General features: G+C 41.2%; 1 protein-coding gene across 2 annotated transcripts in view; it reads right to left on the bottom strand.

The window, feature by feature from the left end:
* Window positions 1-2,314: 2,314 nt before the first annotated feature.
* Window positions 2,315-23,315, bottom strand: part of RIC3 (RIC3 acetylcholine receptor chaperone) — a 46,847-nt gene continuing 25,846 nt past the window's right edge. The window contains exons 2-6 of one of the 2 annotated variants that reach the window (XM_068555004.1): window positions 21,805-22,031; window positions 20,722-20,797; window positions 18,709-18,802; window positions 9,880-10,025; window positions 2,315-4,321 (exon numbers count right to left, since the gene is read on the bottom strand). In XM_068555004.1, the coding sequence (XP_068411105.1) occupies window positions 3,867-4,321; window positions 9,880-10,025; window positions 18,709-18,802; window positions 20,722-20,797; window positions 21,805-22,031 (998 nt within the window). In that variant the 3' untranslated portion in view covers window positions 2,315-3,866. Of the gene's footprint in view, window positions 4,322-9,879; window positions 10,029-18,708; window positions 18,803-20,721; window positions 20,798-21,804; window positions 22,032-23,315 lie in introns of both variants that reach the window. The other variant, XM_068555003.1, reaches the window with a different exon arrangement.

Below are 23,315 nucleotides of genomic sequence, written 5' to 3' on the forward strand. Positions count from 1 at the left end.
CACGGGCGACAGCCCAGCAGCACAGGACTTGATGACAGAGTGTGATGCTGTTGGTGGCACTGGCATGAGCACCTAGCACAGGCTACACCCTGGACAGACACTGCGCACAGCACTGCGAGGCGGGTATTATTCCCAGTGCGTAAATGAGGAAATTGGTGCTTAGAGGAGTTAAGGAGTAATCAAGAAAAAGGAGAAATTTGGCCTATTTACTTTGTATAGGAAAATGGGAAAGGAAAAACATAAGGTTAGGTACATTTTAGAAACACTTGTGTGAAAATGGTCAAGGCAAAGTCTGTGATACTTCATGTTTTTCTCATTGCTGGGTAGCTGAAGTATTAGATTTTCCTTTGGTATATAAATAGTCTGGGTTGAGGGAATCTAAGAGTGTGGTAATAAGTAGGGTTGGTTTATTTATTACCCCAGATTTGGAGTTTTTAATGTGGTCAACAGCATTTCCTACCTGAACTGTGGCCTCTCTCCTTGGCTCTGCCTCTGGGAAATAACATTTGCAGGGCACTACTAAAAAGGAAAGAGATTTTCGTTGTTTAGTGGTCAGGTTAAAGACAAATCTCGTAAATAGCCCTGGACAGGGTCCATGGAGAGTCCTAGTTTACAGCTATTATCTTGGCATAATTAAAGCTCCCTTTTCCCAAGTCCTAGTTTACAGCTGTTATCCTGGCATAATTAAAGCTCCCTTTTCCCAAAGTGCCCCAGACTGGACCATAAGTCATTGGATCATCCAGGCCATAGCGGGTGCAGAGAGTGGGGTCCTCACAAGCCATCTCTTCTAGAGGCCAAACGTGCCTGCACTCCTCTATGCAGCTCTCTGGGCCTGGCTCCTGAGCTCACATAGCACTAGTCCTGGAACTAAGGAGGTACTCTCCCTGTGCTCTTATTCTGACCAGGAAAGGGGATCTCCTGGCCGGATCACCCACCTGATTTACCAAGCATGGTCCCAGGTGATGCAGTTGTTTCCTGGGCCAACTATCTGCCCCCAGAGGTGTGACTGTGCTCTGCCACGGTGCCTAAAAGTCACTGCAGACCTAGTGCCAGGGGACTCAGCCCAGATCAGTTCTGGAGAAATGAAGACCAGGAGGAAAGAGACAGCAGGCATGACAACAAAAACCAATCCCATGATTTTGGTCATCCTGGATTGTATATACAAATATAATTGTCATCCCTGAAAAATAACATAATTCTGAAAAATCCAAAAAGGATTGCCTAATCTGAAATTATTGAAAAGTGCATTGAAATTTTTGAAATATAAATACATAAATATATTCCTGCTATATAAACCCACCAAGAACCAGGGCAGCAAGAGCTATCGTGGTCTTCGTACTTCCAGCAGGAACTATTTCCATAAGCCAATTTCCCCCAAAGATTAACATTCCAAAAAAGAGTTGGTTATGTGACACCTTACATACCAGCCTCATCAAAATACCTGAACATCACCCTTTATACTTTCACACCCCACTGCTCTACCACCACTCTTTCTGCCAAGAATGTCCTTTCTCTTCCTTGCACAGCTGAGAAGTTCTTAGCATCCCTCGAGACCCACCTCCTCTGTGAAGTTTCTTGAAGTACTTTAGCAAAAATGATCTTTTTTTGTGCTCCTATAGATTTGGGTCCATATCTCAAATACAGCATAAAACCTTGTACAATAAAAGTAAAGTAGCTACCGCTTATTGAGTGGTTATCCTGTATGAGATAGGATAGTGCTGTTTTACAGGCACTGATGATTTCATTTAATCCTCATAACTACCCTGTGAGACCTGGACTTTGACCCGCCAGCCTTAGAATGAGAAAGCCAAGGTTCTTGGGGTTAAGGAGCTGGCCAGATTCTGCAACTAGAATAGACAAGGATGGAACTGTGACCGACATTTCCCTGCCTGCAGGATTCATGATCTTGAGCCCTTTTATAGTTCACAGTTCATTTTTAAAAATAAATCGGATAAGGCTCCCACATTCAACTGAGTTTTTTTTAAAGGTAGGAATTGAGCCTTCTGTTCCCACTGCCTAGCTCTGAGCAGGGTCTGCCGAACGAATAAATGAGTGAATAAGCTAGAAGGAAACAAATACATACCTCTAATAAGGGAATCATATCCTAAGGCAAAAAAGAAATTCAAAACAGGGTCCCAGAACTCTTCTCATAAATCAACCCCTCATTGTGAATGAAGAGAAACAACACAAAAAATAATTTATCGAAACAGTAAAGAGCACCTACATTATTTTTTGCCTTCGGCATTACATTACATCTAGACTGTTTTCAGTACATTTTAAACTGTATTCTTTACAAGTGAATCAAATGTTCCACACAGAGACAATATGCTTTCTATAGACTCAGTCTTCAATGACTTTTCTCTGTAGTCATTAACTAACAAGAAATGCACAGCAGTAGCTGATACATTATCTTAATATGATCCTGTACCTGTGACAGCAGTGTTTATGCTTATGTGATTTAATAGTGGTTAAACTATTTTCCTGGCCTCTTGCTCATGCCAGGCACGATGGAACTCTAAAAGCCGAGTCTACCTTTACATGATTTCTTAATTTTCAAGTCTTCTGCATTTCATGACTGGGAATATCCTCAGGAATGTGTCCTCTTTAAACTCTTAGGTCTTACCTGTAAACTGAATTCACTCATCCTTACTAGACAGAATACATCTTACCTCAAGGAGACACATGACAGATGGCAGCTCAGAGATTAGGCTTTTGGTTTGGTCACAATCCTCCCAGTCCTAACCTACCTCCTACTTTGCCCAGCTTTCTCAGTAGACTCAGATATCCAAATATGGAGCAAATGGTCTCTTCCTGGGCACTGCTACATTGGGTCCCTGCAACTTCCCTGCTGGGCTGGCACTTGGTCTATAAGCTCAGTCCTCCTCGTTTCTGTTTCAATTGAATTTGTTGTGAGGACAAATTTCCCAGAGGGTACAACATTCAGAACCAGCATCTAAGCAAGGACTGCCTGTAAGCGCAACGGTTCTCTCCCCATCACTGGCTCCCTGGCCTTCTGAGTATCTCGTGGCAGGACCACCACCCTTCGGCAGGCTTTCCTGAAGCCTCAAACCTTGGCTCTGCAGGGCAAGGACTGAAGTCTCTAACTCAAGTTTCCTCCGGCCACTGAAGACCAGAGGTACAAAGGTACTTATGCATTTGGCAGTTCTGTTAAGCAGAACAGGGATAAAGGAAGCTAGAGATCCAGGCAATATTAGAGCAAAACCAACCCCCAACAAGCCTCTGGGTTCATTCTCAGGTCAGTGGGAGCCTTCTACTCTGGAGAAAAGTGGAGATCTGAGGCAGCCTGGGTGCTCCTAAAAAGGGTCTTGCTGTGAGCAAGGGGCTTCAGTTCAGACAGCAGAGTCTCACCCTGCTCTGGCCCCACCATCCCCACTAACAAAAAGGTTTTCTTCTTGAGCACAGCGGACTACTAACCTGCTCAAGGCCCACAGAATAAGGCATTCTGGACTCTGAAATCTTCACTCTTACAACCTTATGTCCTCATCATGTATAATCTGATGTTCGTTCACAGGTAAACCATCTGTTACTCCTAACACGAAGAGTCAGACCTCTGCCCTGAGTGGTCCCGTCTGTAATTACAACAGATGGAAAATTACTCAGTGGATCAACTCTCTGATGGAGGAAAGGCAGGAAGAGAAAGAGGGAAGCTGTCTTGTGTTCATACTGATCACTGTGATGTTTTACAGGTGACAGGTGTGTAAGCACCAGGAAGGACACATGATATCCATGGCAGTGGCCTGATTGGCTATGACATTTAAACACAGAGAATGAAATACAGGGCACAGGGCCAAGGATGAAATCAGAGAGGAGAGAAAGGTCACCTTGGGACTAGAGTAATGGGCACCTCACCAAACTGGCTGTCTGTACTCTAAACGGTGGGGGTCCCGCTTCCTCAGCATGCCCCCTGGATCTGCTTTATCAGCACTGACGCCTGGCCCTTCATCTCTCAAGTCGCGGGGCCACATTTCTTTGGTGGTCTCCTCTTGCTCACGGTAACTATCTGCACCAAATCCAGCATTCTCTGCCAAGACAGCGGGATCCTCTTCTTCATGAAAACAGCAGGAACATGTTTCTGCCTCTGGGTCACACGAGGTAACAGAATTATCTTCCTGAGCTCTGGGGTCAGCAGGCATTTCCCACCCCAAATGGCCTGATCCTTCTTCTTCTATCACTCCCATTCTTTCAGCTATTTCCTCGGCAGAGGGCTCTTTTGGGTCAGGGTAATCCACCAGGATTGTTTCTTGCCTATGCTTGATGCAATCTGAAAGGTCATAAATTGGATAAGTCTCTTCAGGGTAACCTAGAGAAAAAAGCAGAACAAAGTCTTACAAAGAATGTCTCTTCCAAATAAAGTGTCAGGCTCAAAAAGGCTTCTCAAGCAGCAGCCATCCTATCCCAACAAATCCATTCAAGAAATCTCTAAGATGATTCTAACGGTTCTCAAGTTTCACTTGAGCAAATTCTTGGCGATCTGGCTGACTGTCCCCCAGCTCTTTGAAATACAAATCAATTCAGTTGAAAATCCCTTCTTAAGCGCAGGGTGCTTGGGGCAGAGTGTAAGTCTCACTCCTCAAGCTTCTGCAGTAGTGATGAAGATTAAACAAACAACATGAGCCTCAGTTTAAAAAAAATGTACCAAACACCAGATGGAGAGAGCATAGCTCAAGGCTAATGTTTATAATTTCTATTTGGAACCATTTCCAAATCTTCCTGGGGGGCGGCGGGGGGGGGGGGGGGGGAGGAGGGAGGAGGAAAGGAATGCTGAGCTCTTTGAAAAATACACGACAAAGCCTTCTACTAATCAAAACAATTGAAATGGCTTGCAAGCATCAGAAAGAGAGAGCATTTTAGCAATACATGCCCAAGATCCCGAAGGACAAGGACTGCATTTTCAGAAGACAGAATTTCCATTGTTGGCGTCCTCCTCTTCACAGAAGGGAACAAAAGAAAACAACAAACTGGTAAACAAAATGAATCCCAGCAATGATAATGAGAAAAGAGAAAATGTTGCCAAACTGAAGAACAAAATGAAATACATCTGTGTCAGCCAAGCCGAGCCTGAGCAGCAGATGGGCCGTGCTGGAGCTCATATGCCAGTGCTGGCAACAGCGGCCATGCTCACCGCACAATGTGAAAGCTGGAGAATTTGAAATCCATTTGCACATTATGATAATTGGCAAATTGAACCCTAACATAAACCATTTTTTTGCCTACAAATTCTGAAAAGCAGGGGTCTTTTTTGGTGCCATGTAGAGACATTTTTACAACATTTATAATTAGGGGAAAAAAACAGTCACACAGACTCATTTGCAGAAAATTTGAAAAACACAGACAAGTTTTAAAAAGAAAACACAAATCACCTAGAATCCCACCACTGATGACAATGTGTTGTGTTACCTCTGGCCTTTTTATCACATATAAACATATATCTTTCTCTTTTTTAACAACGAGGGATCATACTGTATATAAAATGTTGTACCCAGATTTTTTTCATTCAACATTGTATCACGAGCCCTTCTCCATGTTATTAGGCATTTTAAAGTTGGCTGCAAAGTATCCCATCATACAGCTACATAACTGACATGATTTACCATGCCTCTTCTATAAGACATTTAGATTCTTTCCAATTTTCCCTTATAAGTTTCATATTAGTTAAGATCTCTGAATATAAATCTATGTCCACTTCCCTATTTCTTTAAGATAGACTTTTAGAAATATGAAAACCAGACCAAAGGGAATGGACATTTTAAAAGCCTTTTTTACACTCTGCCAAATTACTTTCCAGAAGAATGGTATAAATTTTTAGTCCTACCAGTGACGTAAAAAACTGGCCATCTTATCACATCCTCACCAGCACTAACAGTAGTATGTCAAGAATCTTGCCAATGCAGTCTTAGTTCCCAGGCTTAACTTACTGCGGATGGAATGCTAGGTAAACTGGAGCTTCGCTACCCAAGGCCCTCACAGTCTCCTTGGTCAAGGGCAGAGGCTGGGGAAGTCCATTTGCTAGTTAGCTCCTAGCCACTGCATGCCTAAGAGAAGTCCATTCTCTGGCATATTGCTGCCTTGTCCGCACCAGGAACAAAGCTTGCCGTTGGAATTCCATGACTATCTGCTTTGGTTTACGAGGGGGAAGCCTGCTGGGGAGAATCAAACAGTGACTCACGTTTAACTACTTAGGTAGCCCGTATCAGCCAAGGCACTGGTTACCCAAAACTTCATTAGAAACATGAGCAAGCAACAAGAACTCACTGGTCCTATGAGGAAATCAGCAGCTCACAACAGGAACCAAACTAAGCAAACTATGTAAATAGCCCCTGAAAAAAGTCAATGCAGGAAACAAGAGTTAATGTCAATCAGCTTATAATTGATGTTCCCAGTAATATTCAACAGGTTATTGAATGTATAAAACCAACCAGGCTTCAATATAAAAAAGGGAGCAAACACAATGTAAGAGAGAGCTGTTAGAAACAGAAACTCAGCATTACAAAAAAAAATATTAATAGAGGAAGAAAAGAGTAGGTTGAAATAGACATGACTGAGAACCAAATTAATATATTAGAAGTTCAAGGTGAGGAATTCTCCCAGGACAAAGATAAATATGGCAAAGAAATGGAAATTATGAGAAAAAAGATAAGCTGCATAGAAGACCCATCCAAGATCCAATCTCCGAATTACTAGAATTCTACAATGAGAGGGCAGAGTAGGTTAAATGGAAGCAATCATCAAAATTATAAGAAAATATTCTTTAGTTGAAAAAATAACTCAAGTCTTCAGATGGATAAATGCTAGGTAAAAATACCTTGAAAAATCCATACGGAGACATATGCTGATGAACCTGTACAAATTCAAATTTGGGGGGGGGGGGAGGGATGGGGGAGGGACTTAAGGAAATATTCTGACAGATACAAAAATTAATCAAAAATTTAAATTCAAGAAAGAAGATACTGCATACAAGAAAGTGGTAAAAAATGAAATCAATAAGAATTATCAATGTAAAATAATCATTGATAATGTGGTTAGAAATTTAATGCCATTGTTAAGAAATACTTAAAAGATAAAAGGCTAATACCTGTAAAAGCTAACATCACTTGTAGCTAAAATTCTACATAATTTCAACAAAACCTAAGCAGTAGGTAGAAAATAAATATGATAAAAACTTTACCTTATTTGGGAACAAGATTATATAATGAAGATTTGCAATTTGGAAGAAAAAAAGGAATTCCAATTTTCATTTCATTGATTACTAGTGAGAATGGAATAATTTTTCTTCTGTTTTGTAGCCAGTTGCACTGTTTTCTTTTGTGCACCGCATATCTAGGCGGATATCAGTGTTTTCTAAATTAGTTGTAGAACTTTTTATATATTAAAGATATCAGCTTCTTTGCTGATATCAGTCATATTTGTTACAAATCTTTCTGCAGTTTACTGTTGGCTTTGAAAACTTTTTGACATTCTCTGATCTGCAGAAAAGTTTTATGTACACTATGTAAAACACTATCCTTTCCTTTATAATTTCTTGCATTGCTTTTTTAAACTAATTTTTTATTTTGTGTTAATCGTAGATTCACATCTGGTTATAAGAAATAATACAGAAATCCCATGTACCCTTTACCTAGTTTCTTCTAATGATAACACCTTGCAAAACTATATGCTACAATATCACAACAAGGATATTAATACTGATACAGTCAATATACAGAGCTTTTCTATCACCACAAGGATCCCTTATGTTGCCCTTTTCTGGCCACACCCATTCCCTCCTGCTCCCACTCCCTCCTTAACCTCTGGCAACTACTAGTTTGTTCTCCATTTCTATAATTTTGCCATTTCAAGAATGTTACATAAGTAGAAACACATTATATAACCTTTTGGAATTAGCTTTTTTTCATTCAGCATAATCATCTGGAAATTCATGCAAGTTGCTGCATGTATCAACAGTCCATTCCTTTTTATTGCTGAGTAGTACTTCACGGTATGTATGTACCAACACAGTGTTTAACCATTCACCTGTGGAAGGATGTTTGGGTTGTTTCCAGTTTGGGGCTATGACAAATAAAGCTGCTATAAATATTCACGTACAAGTTTTATCTGAACATAAAACTTTCCATTTCCCTGGGATAAATGTCCAGGAGTACAACTGCAAGGCTGTGTAGTAGCTACATATTTAGTTTTTTACGAAACTGCCAAACTTTTTTCCAGTGTGGGTATATTTTACATCCCCACCAGCAACATAAGAGTGAATCCAACTTCTTGATCTAAAGATTCAATATAATGCCAATTAAAATCCCATCAGGCTTTTTTCTTGTAGAAAGTGACACAATGATTCTAAATTTATATGAAAATGTGAAGTGCCTAGAATTACCAAAATAATTTTGGAAAAAACATAGTTGAAGAACTTGGACTACCTGACTTCAAGACAATATAAAGACACAGTGATAAAGACACTATGGCACTGGTGTTAAGTATAGACACATAGATCAGTGAAACAGAATAGAAAGCCCAGAATATACCCACACATACATGGTCAAATGATTTTCCATTTTCCAAAAGGGGAAGGGTTGGTTGATTTCCGACCAACACACCAAGGTAATTAAATGTAACAAAATAAACTGGAACGATAGGATATCAATATGGAAAAATATTAACCTCAGTCCTGATACCTCACACCATATATAAATAACTAAAAATAGATCACAGGCCTAAATGTAAGAGCTAAAACCATACAATTTCTAGAAGAAAACAGAGGAGTTAGGCAAACTTTGAGTTAGGCAAAGACTTCTTAAACGCACACAAAGAAAGTGAGTCATAAAAGAGAAAATGATAAACTGGACTTCATCAAAATGAAAAAAACTTCTGTTCTTTGAAAGATGTCACTAAGAAAATAAAAAGGCAAGCCACAGACTAGGAGAAAATATTTGCAAAATTCATAACTGACAACTTATATCCAGACTATAGAAGGAACCCTTGCAACTAGAATACAACCAACTCAATAAAGAAAGTGGCAAACAACGTGAACAAACACTTCACCAAAGATATACAGATGGCAGATAAGTGTGTGAAAAAATGTTCAACATCATTAGTCATTGGGGAAATGCATACTAAAGTCACAAGCTAGATACCATTATACACTCACTTGAATAGCTAAAATTAAAGACTGACGATACCAAGTGTTACCAAGGATGTGGAGGACTGCAATTCTCATACATTTCAAGTGGGAAGGCAAAATGGCAGAGCCACTTTGGAAAGCAGGTTGACAGTTTCTAACAAAGTTGAACATACATGTATAAAATGCCAAAACCTCATTCCTAGATATATACACAAATATATGTTCCAACAAAAACACGTACGTAAAAGTTCATAGTAGATTGCTTTATAATAGCTCAAAGCTGGCACCCAAATGTTCCTGAACTGGTCAATGGAGAAACAAACTATATCCAGACAAAAGAACACTACTCAGCAATTAAAAGAGAGAGAGAACTACTAATACACTCAACACATGAAGCTCAAAAGCGTTATACTAAATCAACAAAGCCAGAAACAAAAGAGCATGTGCAGTATGATCCATTTATATAGAAAAGGTAAAACTCTAGGGACAGAAAGCAGTTCAGCTGTTGCCAGAGCAGGAGGGGATTAGCAGCAAAGGGGTGGGAACTTTCTGAGATGATGGAAATATCATGACTAAATCATCGCTATGGTATGATTATATTTGTCAAAACTTATCCAACTATACACTTAAAATTGGTGAATTGAATTGTATCTACATTATACCTCAGTAATAAAGCTGACTTTTAAAAATTCTGTAAGATCTCTTTTCTGGGCTGAGGGTTAACAAAGAGATAAGAAGACACTGTTTACCTTCCCAGTCCTCCATGTAAGGGGCCTCCTCAGCTTCTTTCTCTGGAGTGGGGCTGTCAATGAATTTTCCTTCTTTCATGACCCTGGTGATTTCTCGGAGCTGATGCAGCAATCGTTTTTCTTGGTCAGAAGTCACGGCCTGTGCTCTGCTTAGAAACAGCAGACAATCCGGCCAGTTAGTGGTAAATACTCCTAGGCAAGGAACATAAACATCACTGTGATCTGTCTGGACTCCAGGAAGTTCAACAGCAACAGATAATTACTCTGGGAACTGATCGTGGAACTGCATAGCTGGGAACTAGAGATGTTAGTTCAATGTTTTGATTTTATAAATGGGAAAACTAAGGCCCAGAATAGATCAAGTGACTGTCCAAGGTCCCAGAAAGATTTAATGTCAATACTGGGACAAGACCCCAGATGTCTTAGCCTTCAGTTCAGTGTTCTTTCAGTACACCTCACTGCCCTGATTCTCTAATCTCAAGCAATTTCACCATTACTTATATTATGCCATTTACAAACAAGCCACTTTTCTCTGAAGTAATGTCATCAAAAGAAAATGTGCTGGACCATTTGCCTCAACTAGGGAAAAATATGCTACTAGGCCAACCCTGGAATTACCAGGCTGAATCTGCTTGTGCAGAAATAAAGATATATCCTAAAATTTCAGAGCTGGATCATTCTGACATATCACCTAAACCAGAGAAATTGGGGAAACTGAGGCCCATGGAGGGGAAACTATACATTATCACACTGTTAGTTAATGCCAGCTCTAAAACTAAAGTCTCCTGACTTGTGACAGCATTCTGGTGCAATTCTTGAAGCACAGTGCTCAAGCTGCACAGTTCAGAAAACCTGGGTGTGACCCCTAACTTAGCTGTGTGGCTCTGGAGAAATGTCTACACAAGTAAGATGAGGCGCAAGGATAACGGTGTGACTCTTTGAGAGAGAAGCGCTGCATGGAACTGACAGGCAGGCAAGGCCCTACTCAGAAGACTGAGAACTGTCTGCTTTGGGACCAGTTTTATCTAGTGGCAGGACTTAACAGAGGCTACTTATGCTCCTCTTAAAAACCCAAAGCACCCGACGTCAGTACAATACTCATGAAGAAGAAATGATACACTCTGTACCAGCCTCACGGAGGTGCCATCAATCTTTCTAATAGTCCAGCCCCGAGCCTACGTTTCTTTTTACATTTAACCTACATTACGTTACCCTTAATGAGTAATAGGGAAGAAGAAAAAACTGCTTCTCCCGCCAACATTAAGATGGCAACTGAGGAAAATGGAGATGCAACATTTCTACAGACCTCAGTGGGAGGAAAACAAAAGCCCCATGAGCTCCATTTTTTCTACAATAAATGGCCTCAAAGCCATGAACTGAAGAAGCCTGTCTGTTCTACATGCAGCTGAACAGCTGATTTACTCTTTCCCATCAGTACAGGAGTGCTGACTCACCCTAACTACTCATGTATTCTATAATCCCTAATCCTTACTGTTACAACAGCTCACTTTGTGAGAGGCTTCTGGGGCAGCTAGGTCACCCCTAGCTAAAAGAGCTTATGTGGTTATCACAACATGCTGCACACGTTACTTCTCTGGACTGTATTTAGTACATTCTGATTTTTACTGAACGAAACAGTCTTAACTTTGTTTCCTAACTCATGGAAAATTGGAACCTTTAAATAAAAAGGGGATGGGTAGGCTAAGAGAAGCAGAAACAGACAAGAGAAGCTTTCTTAGAGAATTCCAAACTAAAGTGTCCTCAGGTGTACTCAGTGTCCATATCATACGTTAGGCAATTAATCGTGGTCCACCTTACATCTTCTGAATTTATTGCAATGAAGACTTTCATGGATTTCTCATTGTCTCAACTTGGTTTGATACTCCTGGAGGGCAGTGATAAGTTCACAACAGGCACAGTGTACAGGCACAGTGCCATGAACATTTTAAGTGCTCAATAAATATGTGTTAGTTTGATTGGTCCCCATTTCCTCACTGTACCTTTTCTTCTACCTCCCTGACATCTGGCTTCCACTCCATCATTTTACCAACACTTGTGAAAATCAATGATCAGTGACCACTTTACTTTTTTTTTTTTTTTTTGCTGTGCAGCATGTGGGATCTTAGTTCCCTGACCAGGGATCGAACCCAAACCTCCTGCAGTGGAAGCACAGAGTCATAACCACTGGACTGCCCAGGGAAGTCCCCAATGACCACTTTAAAGTCCAAAAGTCTTTTTTCTCACATTTCATGCTTCTTGACTTTCTGTACTATGGACGATCCTCTCCTTGAAATGTCCTCCTCCCTTGGCATTTGTATTCCCCCCACTTATTTAACCATTCCTTGTATCTTTGATCCTGGCTCACTTTCCTACTCCCACATCCTAAAACATGGTTTTCCTGAAGGCTCAATCCTAGGACTCTTGTTTCTCCACTCCTACAGGCATGCCCTCAGGAAGCTGACCCAATTACACAGATTAAACCATCACCCCTACACAGACGATGCCCAATCTCTACCTCTAATCTTGACTTTTCACACAAAGGCCAGTCTCATAACTCCAGTTACCTCCTGGGCATTTCTACTTGGAGGCCTTGTCACTATAATAAAGTTAAACTTAAATTCACCCTTCAAAACCCTGTCCTAGTTGGCCCAGGATCATGAGCAGCTGCATGAACAGGTAAGCTAGGTGAGGTTGGCTATGGCCGATTCCAAGATGTTAGAAAAATAAAACGTCAAGTTGGGAGATAACTCAGACTTCTGAATGCTATTGCTGTAAATCCAGAGGAATCATCAAGTTCTGAGTCCAAGAGTTAAACACAGAGAGAAGAATGAAACAGTTTCTTCCAACACCATTCATGAGAACAGAAACCAGACCAGCAAAAGAATGCTGGCGACTGCCACACAGTAATTATATGCCTCAAGGATTTGGCGATCTCATCTTTCCCGCATGGCCCTTACCTCTTACTCCCAGCCAGATGACTTCCGAACTTGTGTCCTCTGTTCTGACCTCAACCCCCAAATTTCCTATTGTTGTTGTATATCATACATGGATGTTCTGATGGCACTTCAACCATACTCAAAGCTGAACTTATGACCCCTATTCCAAAGCCTTATCTTCATTCTTCTGTGTTTTTATTTTGGTTGATGCCATAATCTTCCTCCCAGTTTGGGCTGTAAGTCTCCAGATCACCCATCTCTTCCCCTTCACTTCTCTTATCTAGTTTGTTCTCCTTTGGAAAACCAATCCCTCTTCTGCTCACAGTGCAGAGGCTGAAGCCATCCATCCCCTCGCTTCTCCTTCTAGAGTGGCCACGTGGCCCATGGCCTATCATCACACTCCATCCCCTTGGCTGCAGTGACTGATTCAGTGATATATACAGCTGGGCCAACTATACTTTCTCCTAAAACTGGATCTTGAACACAGTGAAGCCTGAACTGAAAATTTTTCATGTTAATTCATCCTGGCAGCAGTCCTTGAAGAGACTGTCTATTTGCTCCTGCTCCTAAATCCCTAGAGCTGCTCTGGTTCCCACTCTTCCTGAAACTTAGATCTTCAGCTATTCTTTTGAGACTGTAAGCTACCCCCATACTCTTCCAATAAATTCGGCCACACCCCCCAAAAAACAAATTTTTGCTACCCAGAGTTGTCTGCTTGCAACCAAGGAATCCTGATACAGCCTGTGATTCTTTTTTCCTCCTTGAAGTCCCCTTAATTTGCCCCCCCCCACCTCTTTTCTACTGTCACTGGCCTATTTATCACTTTTGCTAGAACTTTTTCAATATCCTAGCATATAGCCACCCTAAACATGAGTTATTTTTCTCAAGCACAGCAGATTATGCCATTTCTTTTCAAAAGCCTTCAGAGGCACTCCACTGTAAAGACAATAAATTCCAACTTCTCAGCCTACCATTCAGGGCCTTCCAGTCTGCCCCCAGTTTACTTTTCTAGTTTTTTCTCCCATTAGTTGCCTCCCTAACCATTTACCACAGCCCTGGTGTACCCTACTCCCGTTACTTCGAACTACTCGCTATTCCAAAAAACATGCCTGACTTCTCACCGTGTTTGCTGCTTGTGCCACCCTCTCCCTCTGGAACATTTTTCCCCCAACTCTGCCGGAGGGAATCCTTCCATCCTGTAAGGCTTATTTAAATTCTCTCTTTTTCTTGAGACCTTCTGTGGTAGGCAGAATAATGTCTCCTCACCACCCCCCCAAATATGTCCACATCCTAGTCCCTGGAACCTATAATGATGTTACCTTATACATAAGGGGACTTCAGGTTGCAAATGGAATAAAAGTTGCAAATCAGCTGGCCTTAAAATAGATTATCCTGGATTATCTGGGAGGACACAATGTATTTATGAGGGTCCTTAAAAGTAGAAGGGGGAGGCAGAAGAGGCCAAAGTAATAATGTAATGTATGAAAGTCTCAACCCACTGTTGCTGGCTTTGAAAGTGGAGGAAAGGGTCCATGAGCCAAGGAATGTGGGCAGCTTCTAAAATCTGAAAAAGGCAAGGAAACAGATTTTACCCCAGAGCCTCCAGACGGGAATGCAGTCCGGCAAACACCTTGATTTTAGCTCAGTGTAGGACTTCTAACATACAGACCTATAAGAAACAACGTGTATTGTTTTAAGACATTAAGTTCGGGATAATTTGTTATAGCAGCCACAGAAAACTAATACACGTTCCCAGAGCACACTTTTTCTCTCTGAGACGCAGTTCCTTAAAGAGAAAATAATACCTGCTATTGACAACCATAGAGGGCTGTGCAGAATGAAAACAGGTACCAAAGATACTCTTATTATTGCTGAAAATGCCTGCTTTAAACTACTTTCTTTACATCTACCTCATTCATTCTTTCAACATGTACAGACACTGTCAATGTGCCAGCACTAGGAACGAAATTTGAACAATGAGCCAGCTCTAGGAATGCAAGGTTGAACAATGAAAATTCCCTGTCCTCAATAAGGTTACAGGGCATTAGGGAAGACAGAAAAGTTAACAGAAGATAAGGAAGTAATATGATGCTTACATTATCCAGCAAACAGAGGTGGCCAAGGGAGGATATGGGAGGAACACCTAACCAAGTTGTGGGTTCAGGGAAAGACTCTCAGAGGAAATGATGTCTAAGCTGAGACCTCTAAGACAAGAGTTAAAACAAGTGTGTGTGGGGAGGCAGTCGGGGGCAACATCCAAGCAAAGGAAAAGAGTATATGCAAAATCCTAGAAGCGAAAGTGCCCAGGTTACTTCAGAGGAACAGCAAGCAGTCAGTGTGGCTGGACCACAGACACAGAGAGAGAGAGAGAGAGTAACGGAGAAAGATAAAGCAATTGAGGTATGCAGAGCCACGTCACCTAGGACCATGTAAGTCATGTTAAAGATTCTACTCTTTATCAGAGCAACAGGGACCTATTGAAGGGTTAAAACAAAAGACTTAGTAATCCACTGGTTTGGAAAGCAGAAAGTGAATTGAAAGGAGGCAAATTAGAGGAAAAGAAACCACATGAGATAGTTCTAACCTATGTCAAAAATAAAGGCATTCTCTACTCACTCACTCACTCATTCTTCCATTTCAATTAATACTTTTCTAAAGCCTACTACTGGCTTGTGCTAGGCTCTGGGAATAAGAAGGATAATCCCTGCCCTAGTAGAGTTTAGAGTGTTTTACAGGGAGACAGACTTATTAATTTGGAAGAAATGACAAGACATGGTGATTAATGAGATACGGGAAGTGAAGGAAAAGGTGAATCAAAGATGACAGCTAATTTCTGCTTTGGGCAACTAAGTAGATGGAGGAGCCATTTGCTGAGATGGGGAACATTAAAGGTAGAATAGGTTCATCTAGGGGTAGATGATGAGTTCCATTTTGGATGTTCATTCACTCAGGGGACATTTACTGTTTGATGAGGATAAGAGTAGCTATCTATGAGACATGTCAAGTAGGACCCTGAATATAGAGGTCAGCAAATGAAGAGAAGGATCTCAACAGGGAATGGCCATGATTTACTCTTCTATCATGGTAATAAGTACAGATGCTTGCATCAAAAGTGAATATCTACTCTTTTTCAATGGTATTTACTTAGTACCTACTATGTGAACACAGTGAACGAGAGAGACTAAGCCTGTCCTCAGAGTTTACAACCCCACAACGCCTGCCAGAAATCTGTGGCCCCACATACACGCTCAACATGCCTGCCAAGGTGTTTGCTGCCAGAGGCTGCACCCTCATTTCTCCCTTGGGCCATTCCATGCTTCTAGGTAAATAATTAGTGGGACATGCTGCTCCAGGAAGGAACTTTCACTGATCACAAGGACAAAAATGAGGACACCTTGATTCTGATTCCTAGATCCTTTCCTTAGTCTTTGTGTCCTTGGGCTAGAGAGTCTGCTTAATATCAGACATAACATGGCACAATACCAACCTTCCAGGAGGCTTAATTATTTAAAAATGTGTGCAGACTTATATCGCTTACAGGTGAAAGCTGTCTGAAAAGTTTTGTTAGATAGTATTAAAAAACTTTCCCATATTTTGATTCTTACATAAGCATTAAGATGAAGTATCAGAAAGAGCATATTTTGGGAATTTTAAGCAAAATCTTACAGTTATGGAGTGATATTATATAAAAGGACTTTGAAGGCTGCAAATGAACATGTCTTCTTTGTCTTAAATCCTCTCCTTGACCTCCAGAAGCCTGGCAATGTGATAAAATCTTATCTGACAGAAAAAATACTGGGGTATTTTGGGCTCTTCTAATAATCCTAGAAGCACAGACTTGTAAAAGAACAAATGCCACAGAAACTAAGGTTAAAGGCTTTAAGTATAAAAAGGAAAAGAATGTAAAACATGCAGCTACCTAGCCCTTGCAGTTTTGAAGGTGGAAGTCCCATAGGGCCTACCTGTAAGGATAAAAGGTTTTAGATTAAGGAGTTTCAGAGAGAAGGTCACCTCCTTATAGACTGGAAAATGAGACATCTGGGAAAGAGAGACACAAGCTATGCTCTCTTGAGTGGAAGGAGAGCTGCTCCCTGGTTCCTGAGAGGTACTGTGGAAAATATTTTACACAATCATTGCCATGTGGCAGTGGCCTCAGCATGTTCTCAAAGAGCCCACACTCCAGCAACTTACTAGGAGTATATAACCTGAGCTAGGACCCGCTGCCCCAGAAACAATGAGATGGTGCAGCTCCAGGGGCGGAGGCGGTGGTGACACACAACTCCTCTGCCTTCGCACATAAAACGTGGAGCAGCAACCCTGGCTGGCACAAGGAGGACACACAGTAGTTAGGGGTCACAGTACTGCACCCCTGGCGTCGGCAATGGACAAATGGTATGCGTGGTGGGGTTATTTGGTTTGAGCTAAGGGAGTCTGAATAGCAGTGAAGAATAGTGAGAAAATATCTTCACATGGTTTCTTAGCCCAGGGGTTGGATCTCCCAGGTGGGAGGCCCATGCCCACAGATACTCACCTATAGTTTTCCTGACACTTAGGTGTGGCCTAGGGCTTCAAATAGACCAGGGCCAGGGTACAGATATTTTCTGAGGCACAAGGGTCTACAGAAGTCTGGTACTTCCCCACCCAGACTGTGAATGGTACAGGATAAGGGCAGAAAATGCCAGAAAAGTATAGCTGCACAAATTGGTTCAGTCACACTCATACAAAACAGTCAAACATTAGATAATGCATATAAAGCATTAGCTTGGAGCTTTGTTCTTAGTAAGTGCTCAATAATGCCAAATAGTGTTATCCACTCACACAGATATACTCATGTATAGATATGTACACGATTCTCTACCACTCTGGAGAAGTCCAGATAGTCACTCTGCTTTCTGGACCAAAAGAAGGTCAAGGGTCATGGGCCCAGATAGGCAAGGTTCACCCTCATAAATGTCATTTCAGCAGCAATGTAGACTTTGCAGGGAAACGCCAAGCCAAGGGACTTCAATTTGAGGATGTTTACTCTTCTCCTATCTGGCCAAAGATGGGCAAGGCGGGAGCCAGGAAGCAGGGAAAACAGTATGGGGCACTAGTAGCACAAGGACGGCAAACAGAAGAGGCTAAGGTAGAGCAGTTTTCTGGGGCAAAGACTCCACCCTGAGCCCACGGGGCTATAGGAGGGACCTTTCAATACATCCTCCTGCATGGGATTTTGCTGCTCACCCCCAGTGCTTCCTCCATTCTTGTCAGAAGGCCTAGCGCGAACCGAATCCCTCTTTGTTCTCAATCTCACATTCTGGTTTCTCCTCCCTGGCCTTCCTACACCCACGTTTCCTTAGTTGATGCCCACTTCCATCAACCCCCTGAAGCCACCTTTTCAGATCCTCAGCCAGCCCTGTAGCAAGAGGAGTGTATTTTCGTTGCAGAGCATCCTAAAGGGCTAGTTTGGCTCCAGACACCTACTTCACATGTCTAGTTCTGTTCTGGAACAGTCAACACAAAACAAATGCGTACTCTGATCGTACTTGCTCTCTTCTCTCGTTCTGCCTCAAACAGAAACCACAATATTTAATAATCTGGTTTTACTTAAAATTCTGCCTTTTTTTAGACAGCTAGGATACTGTCTTCCTTAAAACCCAGTTATTTTAGCCTGTAGTATCTGCTCACAAATTTACTCACTCTCACAATAATGTTGCACAACATGGAACATATTATACTCTTGAAAATGAAACTGCTTGAAAGCGTGAAAATGGAAATGTTCAGTGAAAAATAATATGTTAGTGACAAATATGATAACAATGAAAGCAAGTGGGCCAGAAATCAAAGAAAAACAAAATTTTGAATTGACTCTCTAAATGGGAAACAGTCTGATCTCTGTTATGTGAAAACGTACCTCTCACCATTAGGCCCCACTCTGTTGATTAGTTTTTCCATGGCTTCCTCTGTCTCCTTCAGTTTTTCTTGTAGTTGAACAAGCTCAAAATTGGCTGAAAAATAAGCATCAATCTAAGAACCATCATGTACAACTCTCTAAGCCCTTTCCTGAAACATGGCTGGCTGTGACGCTCTACAATAATCCAGGCTGGTCCTGAGAGTCAGGCTGGTCCTGAGATTCAGCTAATCCAATCAGGACACAAAGGGTACTGAGGTCTAGACACCAAGATCTAAAGGATACACGTTTAGAAAGTGATGAATAAATCACTCTCTCACACACAGAAATATAGCAGGACCAGCCAAAGAAAATACCTAGGAGCGAAAAACATAGCCCTGCACAGTCAGCCAAGAAGGAATGAAGATAACTCCTTTCTAATTCAAATGATACTTGAGGATAAAGTACCGAATCTGGTAAAGGACTTCAGAAAAGGTGTTAAGACCCTGAAATGAACGATATTTCACCTGTCCCTAGGATCTGAAAACTTATATGGAAGATAACAGTATAAAAGTTACTCTTCTTCAATAGAAGAAGTCTTGAACTAGGGCTGAGACCTTCCTGCCCAAGGTTTTCTACTTCAGTCATCTGGGGTGAGTGGTATAACCCTATCTCCCAGAAGCAGCTTTCTCAACAAGGGTCAGAAAGGACCACAACTACTGAAAGTAATGTTAAGACCCTAAAAGTAGAACATAAAAAATCAATCACTCAATCAGTACATGAAATGAACTTTAAGGTAACAGGAAAATAAAACGTTGCTCATTATGTAGATAATCTAGTTATTCTGTTTCACACCCGAGTATCATTCTACGCAGATATATTTAGAGGGTCACTATAAAATGTAATATTTCAAAGGCTTTTTAGTACTTGTACAACAAATTCTTATGCATGCAATTAACATCCGTGCCACATAAATGCTTAGGTTATTTTTATTTTCTTTATGATTCAAAATTGAAGCATAAGAAGTTGATATAATTGCTACTACATTATAAAACAGCTGCTCTTAGGAATTCATTTTATTTACTTCTTTCTGTTTTAAATGCATTATGTGACAGGATAAAGAAGTTGCTACTCTTTAGTTCACAAGTCTTTAAAAACAATTTCATGATGCATTTACAATCACTTTTGGTAAGACACTATTTCAATTAAGAATACAAAAATTCAAAAAAAGAAAAGAATACAGCAGGGATCACAGTCATTTTGCTGATGTCTTTCTTTTAAAAACCTCCGATGAGGCTTCAGTATCCACAGGATAGTTTGGCCTTCAACAACACAGCTTATCCTACCTACTCTTCATGCCTTCTTTCCCACAGCTGCCCTCTGTCAGACTGCGTCTTACTCAAGCATCCTATCTAATAGGCCCTCCTTTATAAACAACTAGGTGCGATTTCCCAGAAGGCTTTTGCCAAGTCCCTTCCTTCTAGGTAGTAAACTTTTCACAAGTTATTTTTCCCTGACATTCATCCTAGACTATAAATTCTCAGAGGGAAGAGCCATGCCATATATAGTTCATTTTTCCAGAGAGCACAGAATATTCTAATTGGTCGGTAAATATTTGATGATCATGTTTCAAGAGTAAGAAGCTTTAAACTCTGTCTCTAGATCTAATAACTGACTTTGACAATGACTTGATCTCACTGCCTCAGTTTTCCTCTATGTGAAATAAAGAAATTTGCTACCAATATTCTGAAGTCTAGAAATGAGAAGTAACCCATTCCGAGCATAAAATATTAATCTCCCAATATATAAAAAAGTGAACTGGTGGTTGTGTACTTTTTATAACTATCTTTCCCTCAAAAGCCCAACATCAATATGGAAACTTGAGAATTCCCAGAGCTAAGGTAAAAATCGGCATCAGATTAATCTGGGACAACTTTTGAGAAATGCTTTTAAGACATATCCACAGATTGTCCCTCTGGCTGTATTACAGCTGTCTGACTCAATGAAACTTATAAATATACTGAAAGGGGCACTTACTAATTTTCCTGTGGGTGCTTCCAGGTGTGGCAGTAGAGCACTTCTGATCCTCTGCAGTACTTTTCCCCTTTGAGAGCTGAGAATTGAAGGAGGTACAGTACATCAACAGCAGCTCAGAACCTCAAAGTCATGGAACCCCTCATATTAAATGGAAAAAAAAAAGGTTGGGAGAAAATCAAATCAAATAGCAACATTAGAGAAACATCTCAAAAAAAAAAAAAAAAAAGCCAACAGAAGGTTTCCAAGTAAAAAATTATCAAGGTCAAGGCACAAGAAAAAAATCTCTTCACAAGCCATCTGCCTTGCCCATGCTCATCCAAGACTCAACCTGGGCTGCCTGCAGAGTTCCTAGGCAAGAACAAAGTCACCTCTTACTCTAGCTAGGAGGGCAGCCTCCTGCCTCTACTTACAGTGCCCAGGCCCAGGCCCATGGCTGGCCAAAGCCTGCCTGGAGGCAGAACTTAACTGAAAGTCTACTTTTAAAAGGACCCAAATCATATCTCCCCAGAGCTGGGAAATATCAGGCTTAGTTTCAGGATGCGGCAGTTCTGTTTCAGGAGAATTACTACAACTGATGTTAAAAACAGCACCTCATACTCCTGGGGGTAAAAGGAGTAAAAAGTGGTGTTGGTACAGTCATTATTTGGCCTCACAGTGGCTACCTGGAAATCATTATGCCGATCCTGGTGATAAAGTTCTTCTTAGAACATCTTTATGCCTTTACAGTTTGCAAAGATGCCCAATCAAGAAAAAATTGGGGCAGGGTCGGGGGAGCGCAGGCTTTGAACTTTATTGCTCAGTGGATTAGGAACTAGAAGATTCAGGTTCAAGTCCTGGTTCTGCATTTTTAGTTGTGAATTCTGGGGCAAATTGTTTAGGTTCTGAGTGAAGATGTTCTCATCTGTAAAACTGAGATACGTGACAGCTATCCTAGGTACCTCATAAAGAGGAGGCAAGATTTAAAGAGATGATAGATTTGAAAAAGGGTTATGAACTATAAAGGGTTTTAATGCTGACAGTGATTTTTATTATGATGATACTGGATTTTCACTGATGTAATATGATCAGGATGACTTCACTTACCTTAAATAAAATGTATAGTATATATAAAAAAATCCCAAAACCGTAGATTGGAATAATCTGCCCCATCAGGCCTCTTCCACTACCTCCTCCTCCAGTGCCTCCACCTGGTCCTTTAGCCTTTGCAAAGGCCTCTGCAAGGTGAGACCTCTGGAAGCGAGCCCCAGAGGTCTGGCCATCTGAGGGTGCCTGGTGATGATGCATCATAGGTGGAAATCGACCCAACTTCCCTGAGAAAATAAATTAATCAGTCTTTATTACTTCTACTATTTTAAATATGGCTATTAGGAAAACACCTCACGCACTGAGATACATGACAGAAGTCAACTCAAACAAGTTTAGGAAAAAACGGGAACTTGATTATAAGGATACAGAGGCATCACGAGAGTATCACACATATAATAAATATCATGTGGCAATCTCTAGCTGTTCACCAAACCCATTTTCTCTTCCTTTTGGGTCCACAGGTGGATAACATTTTTCAGCTTCCCATACACTTAAATGTGGCCGTGTGACTGAGTTCCAGACAAAGCAATGTGAATGATAGGTGCCAGTTCAAGGCCTGGCCTATACGACGTCCCATGTATTGAACTCCATGTTCATTTCCTTTCTGCAGGCTGGATGCTAACACCTAGGGAGACACTGGAAGTCATGTGTTGAAAATGGCAAAGCCTCCATCAACCCGAGTTCCTGAGTAACTGTGTGGCACAGAGCCCTCCACTGCCACCACCTCACCGACTTAGAACCATCTGGACCTGTTTATGTGAGTGAGAAATAAACTCCTATTGTGTTAGGGCCATTATACACTTTGGAGTCTATCTATTAGAGTAGTTAGCCATCCCTAACTAATACACATAAGGAAATGCAATGTGATCTCAGAAGAGAACACAATCAGAAACTGGAAAGCCATCAGGATACAAGACAGCTACTCTCACATTCTACTTCAATCGTTCTCCCTCTCTGTGGGGCCAGAGGGCTTCTTTTTTCTCTGTTCCTCTGTGCCTATCTTCCTCATTCTCATTTCTCCGCCAGCATTTCTCTAGCTTCTCTGTAAACATAAAGGAAGATGTTCACCCCCAAACCCCTCAATCTGCATGTCCTTCAAGGGCCCAGCAGAGACTGGTCATAATTCCAAATTCCCTGCATACCTACTCAGCTTGGGTAGGTATGCAGCACTTTCCAATCAGCTGTAGCTGAGCAGACAGGATTCATGTAGTACAAACAGGGTCACAGGGGCTCAGTCCTGTGAGTGAAGTGCAGGGCTTAGAGAAAGGAACGTGCATCAGTTTTCTCACATTTTTTCCTTCATCAGGGGCAGCCAAACATTAACAGCGTCAAGCCTCCTTCAAGTCACAGGTGAGAAAGAAAGAAAAGACATCTCTTCAAAAGGCCATGTAAACAGGCTTGTGTGGATAATCCATTGACAAAAAACACTAAGGAGCAGAAAGACTTCCCGACTCAGGCTCTAAAAATACAAACTACACAGTAAAAACTGTTGGATTATTGCAATCATT

The sequence above is a fragment of the Eschrichtius robustus genome, chromosome 11 (assembly GCF_028021215.1).
Source record: "Eschrichtius robustus isolate mEscRob2 chromosome 11, mEscRob2.pri, whole genome shotgun sequence".
NCBI lineage: Eukaryota > Metazoa > Chordata > Mammalia > Artiodactyla > Eschrichtiidae > Eschrichtius > Eschrichtius robustus.